The sequence below is a fragment of the Apodemus sylvaticus genome, chromosome 20 (genome assembly GCF_947179515.1).
Source record: "Apodemus sylvaticus chromosome 20, mApoSyl1.1, whole genome shotgun sequence".
Classification (NCBI taxonomy): Eukaryota; Metazoa; Chordata; class Mammalia; order Rodentia; family Muridae; genus Apodemus; species Apodemus sylvaticus.
In genome coordinates this window covers 47,221,912-47,236,939 of record NC_067491.1, presented here as the reverse complement: position 1 = coordinate 47,236,939, position 15,028 = coordinate 47,221,912, and the positions used below count along the sequence as shown (strand labels likewise).

General features: G+C 39.6%; 1 protein-coding gene across 2 annotated transcripts in view; it reads left to right on the top strand.

Annotated features, from left to right (window-relative positions):
- The window catches only part of Nup37 (nucleoporin 37), a 29,267-nt gene extending 14,239 nt beyond the window's left edge, over window positions 1-15,028 (top strand). For both annotated transcript variants that reach the window (XM_052165022.1, XM_052165023.1), the window contains exons 6-10: window positions 10,565-10,655; window positions 11,086-11,267; window positions 11,596-11,646; window positions 13,726-13,819; window positions 14,767-15,028. In XM_052165022.1, the coding sequence (XP_052020982.1) occupies window positions 10,565-10,655; window positions 11,086-11,267; window positions 11,596-11,646; window positions 13,726-13,819; window positions 14,767-14,880 (532 nt within the window). In that variant the 3' untranslated portion in view covers window positions 14,881-15,028. The remainder of the gene's footprint in view (window positions 1-10,564; window positions 10,656-11,085; window positions 11,268-11,595; window positions 11,647-13,725; window positions 13,820-14,766) is intronic.

Sequence of the window (15,028 nt, the reverse complement as noted above, 5' to 3'; positions counted from 1 at the left end):
TAATTTATATTTGTTTATATTTTATTACATATTTAGTATATTTTGTGTAGTATATAAGCATATATAATTTATATTATATATTTATAACTATGTAGTAAATATATTTTAATATTTATTTGTATGTATACATATATATGTATATATATAAAAAATGCTTAAACAAAACATGACTAGGCTGGAAAAAAAACTTTCAAAAACACCATTGAGTTTGTTTTGTGCTAGCATCTGCTGCTGGGCCTGGGATCTGCCATCGAGTGTGATTGGTATGCATAGTGAGACTCCCTTGGATAAAGTTGTTCCTTGGCGAGCAGTTATCAGCTGCAGAGAACTGGGTTAGGGAAGGGGTTGTGTTCATTCGTGTCCCCTCCTAGTTCTGAGGCTCCATCTGACTGGGACCTATACAGGCCTTGTGCTTGCCTCATAGGCCTGTTCATATGGGTATCAGTCCTGTTGTGTCTCGGAGGCTACAGTCTATCTGCGGCTTACTCCACAGACTGCCCTGAGCCCTGAGGGGAGAGGTTTGAGGGAGTCGCCCAGGCCCCCTTAGGACTGCGTGCCGAGCTTTCTCACTGCGTAGTGTCTGGCTGTGGATCTCCGTATTCCGTCCCCTGTGCTGCAGGAGCAAGCTTTTCTGATGACTGACCGCGGCACTCATCTCTGACTATAGCAGAATGCTATTAGTCATTTCATGGCTACATTCCCTTGGCAACAGCAGTGTTTGATTTTCCCCTGGATACATGGACGATCTGGTCTCTGTTTTCGGCTCCCTGAGCAGTGTCCCAGCCTTTGGAGTGGTCCTTAAATCCAGTTAGTGGTCTGCTGCTCACACAACTGCTATTCCTCTGCATCATCAGTGTGCCTTGAAGGCAGAGCACCACTGTAAACTGAAAGGTTTGTAGTTGTATTGGTGTTTGCCTTTCTCCTCTGATAGTACAGAGTTCCCTACAGTTCCACGAATGTCAGTCAGGAAGGGTGACAGCCAGCTTGACTTACAGTCATCAGTGAGTTATGTGTTGTCATCAGCAACAAATCCTTACCATCAGCTTTTAGAAACTTCCAAGGACCAGCCTCGGCATGGAAAAGGGGTGTGAGAGAAGGGATGTCTGAAGCAGCAGAAAGAACAACTTGAAGTCAAATTGTGGATCCAGGCCGACGGCCTTGTTCTGCTTGATACAGCTTTCCAGGCTTTTTTTAAAGATTATTTATTTTATATGTGAGTGCACTGTTGCAGACACACCAGAAGAGGGCATCACATCCCATTACAGATGGTTGTGAGCCTCCATGTGGTTGCTGGGAATTGAACTCAAGACCTCTGGAAGAGCCATCAGTGTTCTAACCATTGAGCCATCTCTCCAGCCCAGCAGCAGTTCTCTTTTTATCCTAAAAATTTCTCTGGCTAGCTCATCTCCTGGAGAACATAAGTCCAGTCTTATTTTACATATCAATCCAGGCATTTCCTCCAGGTTTCTTATAGATTATCTTATGAATCCGCATCCAGTGACCCAGCCCTTTGACCCAGCCCTTTGACTCTTAGGAGACAGCAAGCAGACATTCTTTTTTTTTTTTTTTAAACATTGCGAGAAAGAATTCTGAGATCTGTCTGCCTTTGGTAAACACTGATGTAAAGCTAGTTGGGTGGAACCCTGTCCTGAAATTACCATTTCTGCCACCCCTGGGTTTAACCTTGCTGTGTCTCAGACTGACCTTGAACTCAGGAATCTCCTTGCCTTTGTGTCTTTTTGACAGGCTGGCTCAGAGTGTAGCTGCCTTTGTGCCTTTACATTCATGAAGCCCTTCATAATTCATATTGCATCCTTATATTTTCATAGTTAAGAAATTATATATATTATAGCACTCATGTACTAAAGCTCTTTTCCATAGCCTTAAGGGCTTTCCTGAAGGTCCTAGTGTTTACCATTTTGTTATGACATTAGCCACACCTTCAATTCCTGTATTAGTGCTACCTCAGATTATCATGGAGTCATTAGTGTTAACCAAGAGGATCTTTCTCTGAGGAATGTGAAAATATGTACAGTATTATGCAAACAAGCCTTATGCCCACAGCAGGTATCCATACTCCTGGAGGTCCACACCTGGGCCCTGTGCCAAGGATTGGAACCATTGTCACCCTGTCCCCACCAAGAAACTTGGTGATATCCTGGATTATTTGGGGATTTCTTTGGGCCTGTTTGGCCAACAACTCAGTTAGATGTAGCCCACTCTTGGCACTGGAGGTGCCGTCAGGTGGCAGGGGGGTCTCTGCAGACCTTCATCTCCTCCGATATTGGATGACTCCTAAACAGTGCTTCAGTGCCACAGACGAGGTGATGACGCCTTAGCCATATGCATGTTCTTAGCCATGTGGCCCCTTCCATCCCCGTTAAGGGACGTTCTGACCTTTTCTACAGTTCATTTGGTTTTAGAGGGCGTTTTGTTTTAGGGGTTATTTTTTTTATGTTCTATTTTTGTAGACTAGTTAAATTTTCCCAAAATTATGAGAATTGACAAATTTTTATCTAGTAAGAGAAATGTAAAGACCTATCACACTTTATTAGCACCATCTTACGGAAGATTCTTAAAAGATAAAATAAACTTGAATCCAAAGTCCTTTAAATAAACTGAACTTTTCAAAACTTATGACAAAACCATGAAAACCCAGGTATGGTGGCACATGCCTATCTTGGTCAGCTGGGAGACTGAGTTTGAAACCTCCGAGAGCCACTTGAGTCCCAGGCCGACCAGGACAGCATACCAAGACCTTTCTCAACAGAGGAAAGGCAGACCTGGTGCCTTGTGCCTGGGTGCCCCAGGTTATGGACCTTGCTAGACCTCTGCACCCGTTGCTCTTAAAGCCACATAGTTAACTCTTTTTCATTGTTTTATTTTAAGTTTTTTACCTATGTGTGATTGTATGTCCACATATATGTGGATGCCCACGGAGGGTGGGAGAGGGCGTTGCCAGATCCCCTGAAACAGGTGAGTGTGAGCAGTCCAACCTCAGTGCTAGGGACAAATCTTTGGTCTATGCACAAACAACAAGTGCTCTCAACTGGGGAGCCACCTCTCCAGCCTTTGTGTAAGGGGTTAAATGGGCTAAGCTTATAAATTCCTCAGTGCAGAACATCCTAGCACTAGTCAGTGCCAAATCACAGGTGTCCTTTTTTTTTTTTTTTTTTTTTTTTTGGTTTTTTTGGTTTTTTTGGATTTGTTTTCTTCGAGACAGGGTTTCTCTGTGTAGCCCTGGCTATCCTGGAACTCACTCTGTAGACCAGGCTGGCCTTGAACTCAGAAATCCGCCTGCCTCTGCCTCCCAGACTCCCAGAGTGCTGGGATTGCAGGCGTGCGCCACCACTGCCCGGCTACAGGTGTTCTTGAATATTAGAAACAGTGTCATTCTGTAAGAACAAGTCGGACCAACAAATATTTATTAAACATGTTAGTATACTTAACATTTAGTACTTTGGGAAATACAAAAGAAGTAGACTCAGTGTTCACTGTAATTACAAAAGCTGTCAGAAGGAAATCACCCCCCCCCCAGCCTTAAAAATATTGGATAAAATTTTACAATGAAGGAAAAATTGACTTCTGCAAACAGGAGACTCTTAGTTTAATACCAATGTGTGTGAGACATGTAATATACCATCCACACTCTCTATAAAATATGAGATATTGTAGATCTTATGTTCTGTTTAGGAATGGGAGGATGGGATGCAATTTTTTTCTTAATAAGATAAGACTCATATTAAATTCCATGTTCTTTTTAACTTTGGTTTATGTGGCTTGGGGTGGTTGTACATGTGAGTGCAATACCTGCAGAGTCCAGGAGGTGGCGTTAGATCCCTGGAACTGCAGTTCCAGGGAACTGTGAACCCCTGGTGCTGATAACTAATCTCAGGCCCTCTCTGCAGAAGGACCTCTCACCTCTGGGCCATCTCTAGCCTTTGTGTGGTTGTTGTTTGCAAGTATGCCCATGTAACTGGCTAGGGATACTAACTGATGACTTAAGCTTCAGTGATGATTCACTGAGCCAGTAGTATAGTCTTTCAAAAGAATGTTCCAAGAAAAAAAGAGTATCTCACTTCTCTATGTCACATGCCAGCAAGTTCTCTCCAGTATGGCGGAATTTCTCTCCTTCTCCAGTTGGAACCATAAAATATGTAAAATATTTTTGAATAGCCCTTGATGGAAGTAGGAAAGTAGAAACTGAGATCTTTCTGAAGACAGACCAATGCAACATTTCTTTAAAAATAACCAGCATTGAAGACCACATACCCAATGCCTAAATAATTCCAAGCATAGCATGAAATCAGAAGAATGTATTGTTAATTATTATGTTATGGTTACATAATTCAGGAAACATACCAAGAACTGAATCACATTTGCATACCTTTATTAATTCAGTGAGTGAATTAATGCTAATAAAAGAGAAAGCAAGCATAGGTAATTATTGTTTTAATTCTAATTACTCTGTGATTAGAAACCCATTTCTTTCACTAATATGCTAGTATATTAAAGTTATTGCTACTGCTTGCTAAGTAGACTTCAGTATTTAAAAAAGATAATACTCAGTTCCAATGTTAACTTCAGATTATACTTGAAAATCTGACATATATTGACATACCCTTTGCAAATTTCTTGCTTCAGATTATATTCCATTTAATTGTCTCTACTTTTAAGGCTGTCAGAGTCTTCTACAGTCTAAGTTATAGAAACTAGCTGCACACCACTTCACTAGCAATATGTGTTTTGAGATGTGATAAATTTAATTCCAAGCTTTGAGCTTTCTGTTACAGAGCCCCACCTGTGAACTTCACCCTGAGATGCCAGTAGCATCTCCAATGTTAACGTTACGTCCTTTTGACTCACTCTCCTTTCATAATGTGTCCTCAGCTAAGAATATGCCACTGTTTTCTGTAATCAGCTAACATAAGAAGGGAAGTCCCCGTTTTGCTATCACAACAAAGTCAGTGAAAACTGTATTGTCAACACAGGGGCATTATAAAAGTGCCTTCGTCCTTACAGCTGCAGCTCTGCACTGTGCCTTCTGTTCTTCCTGCTTAATTAATCAGCACGCCCGGTTCATGTGATCTAGTTGTGTCTTTTAGAAGTACCGTGGTTTGTATTTTGGCTTTACCCATTACAGAGTGCCAAATGAATACAGATGTGTCTCTTAATGTCATCCATCCCTTCTTTTGTCTGTTGTTTAAAAACATTTGCTGCAGAAATGTCCTTCTGCAACACACTTCCTAGCAGACAATGAGCTGCCAACTCAAATGACAGTAAACAAATAAAAAGAACAGTGCAGTACGCAGGGAATTCCCTCTTGAGTTCTCAAACAGAATGTCTGCCACTGATTGTCGGTTGAAATAAGCCTTGAAAATATCTATGGTATCTTCTCTGGCAACACACACTTTGTTGAATCTTTTAATTAATTAATTATATGACAATTGCATTTTAATACTATATGGTAAGGGAGTTAATATTGTGCTGAAAAGCACTCAACCTGAAATGATTTCAGCAAAACCCTATAAAATTTAAGTATAATTCATAAATTTAGATGAAGTTAACTCTTGATTCCTCCATATTACAGCTAAATCCAAATTTTGTTTTCAGGATGGTCTTGGCATGGGAAGTTCCTTGTTTTAATTCATGGATGATAATTGGCATGGGAATCCCTTGTTATAATTTATGGATGGTATTGGCATGAGAATCCCTTGTAATTCATGGATTAAAGATATTGACATGGAAAGTTTCTTGTTATAAATCATACTAGGTGAGAACTGCCGTTGCCTTTTCTTTGGCGATGGCCCTGTATCATCCAGTTCTCTGGTGCCTTTGGTTCATTGCATAGGCTTCTTTAAGACCTTAAAACCTTTACCTCTAAATCTAATTGCAAGCACTTACATATATGCACATGTCCACTTCATATAACTCTTGGCTTTTTGCCCCAATAATTGAACCTGATAGCTTTTAGCCTGTATTTTCTAACTGCCTGTTTCTTTCCATGCATTTGATTATGTGTACTGACAGCATCATCTATGTTTGTTTGCTTGTTTTCCCTTTGAGGTGCTGGGGCTCTACCCCAAGCCCTTAGACAGGGTAGACATGAGCTCTGACACAGAGGGGGAGCCCTGACTGCAGGCCTCTCGCTCTCTAGTATACCAGGTGGGCTTTTTTTTTAATAACACATTTGTTGACAAATAAATTTGGAATTATTAATATCTGAATTTCCAGTTTTCAGTGTCTTTTTGGTTTTTACAGGAAGCCCTCCTATGTGACATAAATTAGACCAGTAGGGTTTTTGGTTTTTTTAGAAAAGCAGAAAGCTATGAAACCATCTGAAACATGCCTACCACCTTATTTTAATACCCAATATGTATGTGAAAATTCGTTTGTCAAGGTTCTGACAGTAGAGCAAAGCTTTTTTTCTTGGCTTGTTAATCCATTGATAGCCATTAGAACATTCATGCTCTTGTGTGCACTTTCTCATAGTCTCTCTCTGTCTTTGACTCTCTCCCTCATTTTATGAGCTACTACCATAATAAGCTATTACAATGTAAACAGCATGGTTAACAAACAGTTCAGAAGAAGTTAATATTTGATTAATTTTTCTCACGTACCTAATTTAGGGGTTTTTTGGTTTTGTTTTTTTTTTTTTTTTTGAGTTTTAGTTGCTTGCTATCAACGTAATTTCATTTACATAGCTCCTCCCTGTTCATATTTTGTCGGTTTATATATTATTAAACTAGGCAGAGCACTCATATTCCTTCTTGGTAAGCATATAACCATTGTATTTGAGAGCACAGTAGGAAATAGCTTTCTCTTTCTTGGGATTTCACAGAGGGAGCTAGGAAGAATTCATCATAAAGAATCGGGTGCATATTGTGCTGAACTATCTTAATAAGGGTTTCTGGGGTGGTGATAGGACACTGTGCCCAAAAGCAACTTGGGGAAAAGGGCTTCTAACTAACTCTTGGGTTATACCCCATCACTGAGAAAGTCAGGGTAGGAGCTCAAGTTGGGAGCAAAAGCAGAAGCCGTGGAGGAACGGTGTGTACTGCCTTGCGCCCCATGGCTTCTTCAGCACGCTTTCTTGGCCACCTCAGAACAGGTGGGCCCACCCACATCAGTCATTAATGGGGGAAAAAAACATACCATAGACTTGCCTATAGTCCATCTGGATGGAGGCATGTCCTCCATCGAGGCTTCTCTTCCCAAATAAATCTAGCTTGTGTTGAATTGACAACCAACCAATCAGGATAACTAAGTTTGAAATTTTGTGTAAATATATCTCTGCATAGAACAAGGAAATAACTTAAATGCAGAAGGATGAAGAGTAGTGACTTGAGAACTCTACCTTAGGCCCGGAGAGATGACTGGCTGGTTAAGAATGCTTAATGCCCTTGTAGAAGAGCATCCTTGGAGAGAACAGTTTGTCTCTTAGCACCCACTTCAAGATGCTCAAAACCACCTATAACTCTAGCTCTGGAGAAATCGGGTACCCCTGGCCTCTGCAGGCACCTGCACATACCTGTGCATATCCATCCATGTAGAAAAACATGCACAATTTGGAGGAAAAAAATTCTTAGAATGAAATTTAGCTTACAAAATAGGGTCATCTGGAAAACTTCAGCTTAGGAGATTCAGTCAAGTGATTGTTTTTATTAGAATAAAAAATAAAGCTGGGCAGTGGTACACGCCTTTAATCCCAGTACTCTGGGAGGCAGAGGCAGGAGGATTTCTGAGTTCGAGGCCAGCCTGGTCTACAGAGTGAGTTCCAGGACAGCCAGGGCTATACAGAGAAACTCTGTCTCTAAAAAACCAAATCCAAAAAACAAAAAAAAAAAAAAGAAAGAAAGAAAGAATATAAAATAAAAGTTTTACCTTTTTGCAGTAGTAATTAAAAAGAAATATGTGTGGGAGAAAAACACTTTGACAAATGTGTGTGTTGCCAAAGTCAAATACATTTGTAAACTGTGATCTGCTATTCCCATGCTGGATATGTTCTGAGCATAGCGTAGAGATGTGTGGGAGCCATTGTGTACCGCAGAGGGGGTGTTGTGTGGAGGTGTGCACTCACTAAGGCCAGACATGTACAAGAAGGTTACAATGGCATTATTGCTAAAACCTTGAGAATAGTCTGCATATCTGTTGTCGTGGATGGTAATGAGAGTTCTGCAGTGAGTGGACAGACTCGGACCCGAGCAGTTCTCTTAGATATTTCCACCCAGCCCACGGGTGAGTGAAAGAAGCACCCGCTGTGAGCCTTCATTTGCTGTTATTATCTAAGCTACCTTGTTAGAAGTCACTGTAGTGACGCCTTCAGCTTCCCTCAGAGTGAGGACACAGCTCGAACAGAGCGAGGCTGATGTCGGTGCTCCAGGTCCGGCCGCTGCTCCATGAGAGGACTCTGCTTTGTGTACTAACATTCAAGCACCGTTTGCATGTATGGTCTACTTCCAAAACAGGAAAAGAGGTGTGACTTCATCAGATGGCCTTAAAGGTAGAAAATACGTTGAACTTCACAAAAGGATTTCAGAGGGCTTAATTATGGAATCTATCAAAAGGGGAAATAAGACATAACAACTTAAATTGTACCATCTGCAGCTGATTTAGTTAGGATAAATTATTTTAGTCCAATTTGTTGTATTTTGCATACTTAGTACTGAGATTATGTAACAGTGGGAATTATTGAATCAGTGTATAATTACAAACCATAAATCATTGTATCCTAGTCCTCTGAAATACAGTCCATATGAGCCTCCTCATGCATGAGCTAGCTCTCTTTTTTAAAGATCATCAGGTTCTGATCAGGATAAAATACTGCTTAAATTAGACTGAAATTTGGTTCATTAGACCACAATATGCTTAGTTAACTGACTTATTTTCATAACTGTCTCTATTTTTTCACCTCTTTGTCTTCTGGATTTGAAAGGGGGGAAAGAACTGTGAAAATATTGATGTGTATTTGTTCAATTTATATAATAGCCAACAAAAATCAAATTCATTTTAAAATAAAATCAAAGGAATGGATATTTTAGCCCACCCTCTAATGAGAGCCTTTAACTGAGAAGACAAATTTCTACTATCCCAATAGTGATAAAATATGTGATAGCCCGATACTTCATTATGGAAATGGTAGTAGGAAGTAGATTCAGTTGCCTTAATGTCTAATCTCGTTCCAGGGACTGAAGGACAAGAGCGTAAACCTTAGTGATTTGCTTCTTCAATTACACCTTAACTGTCTCTTTTAAAAGTGACTTTTGGTAAAAGATGATTCTAATATTTAATCAAGTAGATGATCCTTAGAAATATGTCTGCTATTTCAGATGTTACTATGATATGTCAAATTTGACATCCTATACTTTTTAGAAAAAAAATCTTTGCCTACTCAATTTTTAAAACTTCTTTACAGTCCTAAAGAAATCAAAAACTGTAAAACCTACAAGAAAATAGAAATCCCCATGAATGCTTTTGATTATTGTTAGGAGACTGCTGAGGATGGAACCCAGAACCTCACGTGTGCTAAACGCGCACTCCACTGCGCTGCACCCTCAGCTTTGAACGTGTTCACCTGAGGACCAAAGTGCTGGGGGCGCTGGGACTTTCCCATCAGTCCTGGAACTTGTGTGTCCTGCCATGCTGAGTCTGCTCGGCACAGTGTACCATTGGCTGAGTGAGAGCGTGAGCTAGCCAATCAGCATAGTTCCCAGGGATGAGATTAAAAGCCGTTGAGATGAAGGGCCCTGTTTGTAAGTTGATGCTTGTTGATAGACAGTAGAGAACCAAGCACCTGCTTCTTTAGCCCACCTTTAATCTGGCAACTGGTAAGCATGGCCTACTTGTGGGAGAAAACACTAGAGAGGTCAGCCAGATGAGAAATTGTGAGATAGGACATATCCAAAGGTGAAGGAACATGCACTGTGGGAAATGGCTGTCCTACTAAATGCCTGTCACTCCACATCTGCTTCTTCATGTGTTATTTTGAATTTGGTTTTTTAAAGACAGGTTTTTTTCTCTGTATAGCCCTGGCTGTCCTGGAACTCACTCTGTAGACCAGGCTGGCCTGGAACTCAGAAATCCTCCTACCTCTGCCTCCCAAGTGCTGGGATTTTACAGGCGAGCGCCACCACCACCTGGCATGTGTTACTTTGAAAATAGAAAGGTTATGAGAGAGCGAGGGCTGGGGGGGAGTGAATGAGAATAAACACCTTTAATAGGAATGATTGTTAATTGAAATGACTTAATAGGCTTGCAACCTGATTAGTGGCCAAAAATACTGATTTTGCTTACAATGAATATATAAATAATTAAGTAATATGTTATTATGTTAGTTAATTAGAAAATATGATTTTGTTCCCATAATTAAGCATGAAAAACTTTAAATTCTGTGTCCTACTTTTATATTTTCCAACATCACTATTTTTTCCTCAAAGATATTTATCAAATACAAATGTATGTAATAATGTGTAGTTAATGGCTTTAAATACATTTGGCAAAGTTTCATTTATTTTATTGGTAGTGATGTATCAAGAGTGTTTAACATCATACTCTTTTTTATTAGGATTTGGAACTTGGAAGGAAAGCAGACAGCTCATTTTCTTCTTCATTCTCCTGGAATGAGTGTATGCTGGCATCCTGAGGAAACGTTCAAGGTTATTATCTATAACTTAATTTTCCTTTACCAAGTTGAAAAGACACACAGGTATAATACCCAGACCCACAAAGGAAAGAACCAGTGACTTTCTACCTCAGATTACACAAATTAGTATAATTACATTTGAGTTTTTATAGAAATAAGTAATAGTTTCTCTAAAATTGTTAGCTTTTTTACAATCATCATTTATATATACAGTGTGCTTTTCCTGGCCTTTGGCAGATTACAGCCTAAAAATTGGTATTCAATCTAGTTAGGTACCTGTGATACTCACATACTTTATTTCCTATGCACTTGGCTTCTGTTCATGATATGTACATATGTGCGTGATATATGTTTATTTATCTTTTATGACATTGAATCTGCTTCTTTCTTAAATTTGGCTAATGAGATACATGTAGAATTTTCTTTTTCACCCTGTATTACAGCTAATGGTTGCAGAGAAGAATGGAACAATCCGGTTTTATGATCTAATGGCCCAACAGGCAATTTTATCTCTTCAGTCAGAACAGACACCATTAATGTCAGCACACTGGTGCTTGAAAAACACCTTCAAAGTTGGCGCTGTTGCAGGAAATGATTGGATTATTTGGGATATCACTCGGTCCAGGTAGTTATTTAGTATGGCTGTCTGTTATATTACATAAATATGTTGTTAAATGGCCCATATAGTCACCCTTGTACATGTAGGCCTCCATGGCCAATGAAAACACGTCTCCTGTAGACAAAAGAGGAGAAATGCTGTCCCTGCACTGCTCCAGAGTGGTTCTAAGTCATTCCCATTCTTTGCTATCTATTTCCAATTGAGTGCTTACTCAGAATTTTGTTACAGCTTAAATTTATTGGGCCGCAAAGAAAAACACCTTTAAAACCTTCATTCAAGTTCATCTACTTGACTCTAACACATAATTTGCAAAATACAAACTCTTGTTTTTTAGTTATCCTCAAGAGACAAGACCTGTTCACATGGATCGAGCACACTTATTTAGGTAATGTACTCTTTCTGCTGGAGTTGTGTGAATCCTTGACTTGGCCGTATTCCATTACCAGAATAACTTCTCAGCCCTCTTCTCTACGCTGGAGTTTCTCTACATGGGGGATTGGTTTTCCTCCTTTGTCTGGTTGCTTTATAAGGGTTATTTTGCTTTCCTTACTAAGTAGTTGCTTTGTCTTTTGCTTTAGGTGAGCAGGAGATTTATTTTCAACCACTTAGAAAATGTGTATAATTCACAGAAACCACATAGCCTGTCTACCAGTCTGCCTCTAGGTCAGGATGGGCTGTGCCGCCTCCTTCCCTGGACTGCTCTGTACAAGTGCACACAGACCCATGTGTACACACAAGTATCAACGTATTTGAAACACAGTCACACAAACTAGTATATGTCTTAACATGCTAGTTTCATGTTATTTGGTTATGTTTGGGTTTTTTATTTGCATTAACGTATCTTGGTTTTCGTCATTCTGTTCCACTGTATAGTCATTAAGCAGTTTTAATAACAGGAAGAGCAAAAAGACTGAGAACAGTGAGGCATTTGTAATTTACTGTTGTTGTTTTCTTTAAATCACGTCTGAAATATCCCTAGTAAAATCATCAAGACTCCCTTATTATTAAGAATGAAATATGTTCATCATAGTATTAAAATTCCATAGATTGAGTCCAGAGAGACGGCTCAATGGTTAAAGGCCCTGGTTGCTCTTCTAGATGACACAGGTTCAATTCTCAGCACCCACAGCTCACAGCTGTCTGTAACTGCAGCTCCAGGGCTTCTGACACCCTCACACAGACCTACTTACAGTCAAAACACCAGTGAATATAAAATAACTTATATATTTAAATTTTTTCCATAGATTATTATGAAATAATCCAAATTTCAGAGATATGATGATTATTCAAAAATATTGTTTTTGAAACCAATGAATTATGTATGGTTTGTGAGAACTGTAAAGAAGGCTTTCTCATCTCAGCGTGGTTTAGCAGCTCTTCCAGTTCATTAAAAACTCAAGACTCAGGGCTGGGGAGACGGCTTAGTGGGTAAGAGTAGTTATGCAGGTATAAAGACTTGAATTCAAAGCTCCTACCCCACCCCAGCACTGGGGAGTGCAGACAGGTGGATCCGAGGAGCTCACTGGCCTGCCGGCCTATAAGGAATGAATGGTGAAGCTGTGGCTCACTGAGCGACCGGAGGACAAAGAGGAGCACTCCATACATGTTGCATTGCTATGGCTTCCTTGTTATATCTCGGCCCCTAGAGCTGAACACTGGCAGAACACAGATGAAATTCATTTGCTATAGACAAAGAACAGAAGAGCTGTTAAACAGTTAATGATGTCTGAGACCAGGTAATTTATTATCAAAGAATTCTTTTTCTCAGGCCTTCTTCACCACACTGGCAGTACTAGTCATCTGTCAAGCGGCCACTAGCACTCACTAACTTGGGAAAATACAGTGACCGAGATACTTTGAAGGCTTTGATATTCTAAGTGGCTATTTCATCCCAAATGGCTTAAATACAAGTGTATCACACAAATTCAAAAGAAGTATCACATAAATGGGGTTGGAGAGATGGCTCAGCAGTCAAGAACACTGGCTGTTCTCCTAGAGGATCTAGGTTTAATCTCAGCACCCACACGGCAGCTCACAATTGCTTTCATCTTCAAAACTTCCATACGTGGCAAATGTCTCATGTCTCCGTCTGAAGAGACTGTGTTACATAACAGAAGCCTTGTGTGTCTGTAGAGACCATGTTACATGGCAGATGCCTTGTGTGACTATAGAGACCATGTTATGTGACAGATGCCTTGTGTCTCTGTCACATGCAGATGCCTGTGTCTCCATCTGTAGACACGATGTTACCCTTGCATGATTTTAACACATAGTTCAGACCTAGAGTTAGCATTCAACAAATATACAGAACAAGAAAGTATTCATGACTAAACAAACTGGAGGTATGCATGGAAAGTCATACTAACAAACTCAGGATTGTGGAATTACTCTTACACAGATGGAGCCTGTTTTAGAACACTCTTGTCTGTAGGACACTGCTTACCATTGTTCTGTCCTCTCTTAGGTGGTCTGCCATCAGTGAAAACTTGTTTGCAACCACTGGATATCCTGGCAAAATGTCCAGTCAGTTTCAGATTCATCATTTAGGGCACGCTCAGGTAATACAAAAATGTTTCCTGGCATTTCTGGGTACTTGGTTTTCAAACTGGATTTTTTTACTTTTCTATCCATGGCTCCCAAATTTACAGTTACTAACTAAAAATACTTATGTCTGCTATCTGCTTAAACCAAAAGGTTTTTTTCTTTTAATGTTTTGATCACCAGTAGCAATAGATTTATTTTTCTTCAAAATTAATGTAAAAATCATATTTTATCAGTTCCATCTGCATTTTATCTTTCATTTAAGTGTATTGATTTTGCATGCTTAGATTGTGTAGACTGCAAAAATTTTTGATTCTGGACCATACCCATTATTTATAGGTAGCTTAGATTTTCACTCAAGTCAGGTGCAAATAGATAATGTATAACTCATCATTACTATGCTTCTGCTACCAACATAGTTTTCAATACATTTCTTACTTTTTATTTTAGGTTTTTATTTTACATGTATGAGTGTTTTGCCTGGGTGTGTGTATGTGCACCACATGCATGCCTGGTGCTTGCAGAGGTCCGAAGAGGTTCAGGATCCCTAGAACTGGAGTTAGGGATGGTTATGAACAGCTGTGTGGGGCATAGGTTCTGAACCCTGGGTCTTCGGAAAGTGCTCTTACCACTAAGCTGCCCCTCTAGACCCAGTTTCTGTTTGTAATCATAGTTTAGTGGCTGGCAAGGGGTCCATGGCTTTGTAATTATTCTTCTGCACGTGTGTCTCACAGAGGCGCACCTCTACTGTCTCTGAACTCCTGCCCTATCTCCTCTGTGATGCTGCCTCTGCCTCTCAAGATAATCTAATAAGTAATAATAATTATTTCACCAACACTTACTTACCAGCATTTATTATTTTATTAAATGTAAAATACATTTCTGTATTTAAAAAATACAATAAGTTTTTTGTTGTTATTGAGTTAAGACTTCACTGTGCTTCCTCAATTTCCATGTTTTCCAGCCCGTCCTCATTGGTTCTATAGCTGTCGGATCTGGTCTTTCCTGGCATAGAACACTCCCACTGTGTGCAGTTGGAGGAGACCACAAGCTCTTGTTTTGGGTGACAGAAATATGATTTTCCTCTGTATTTTTGATCCTATGCTTTGTATTTTTAGTATATATTTTGGAAAAATCCTTATTTTTATATCAAACATACTGTAAACCTAGAAATGCCTCAGTTGTCTTTTCTGATAAATAAAATAATAAAGACTTCTTGAAAAATA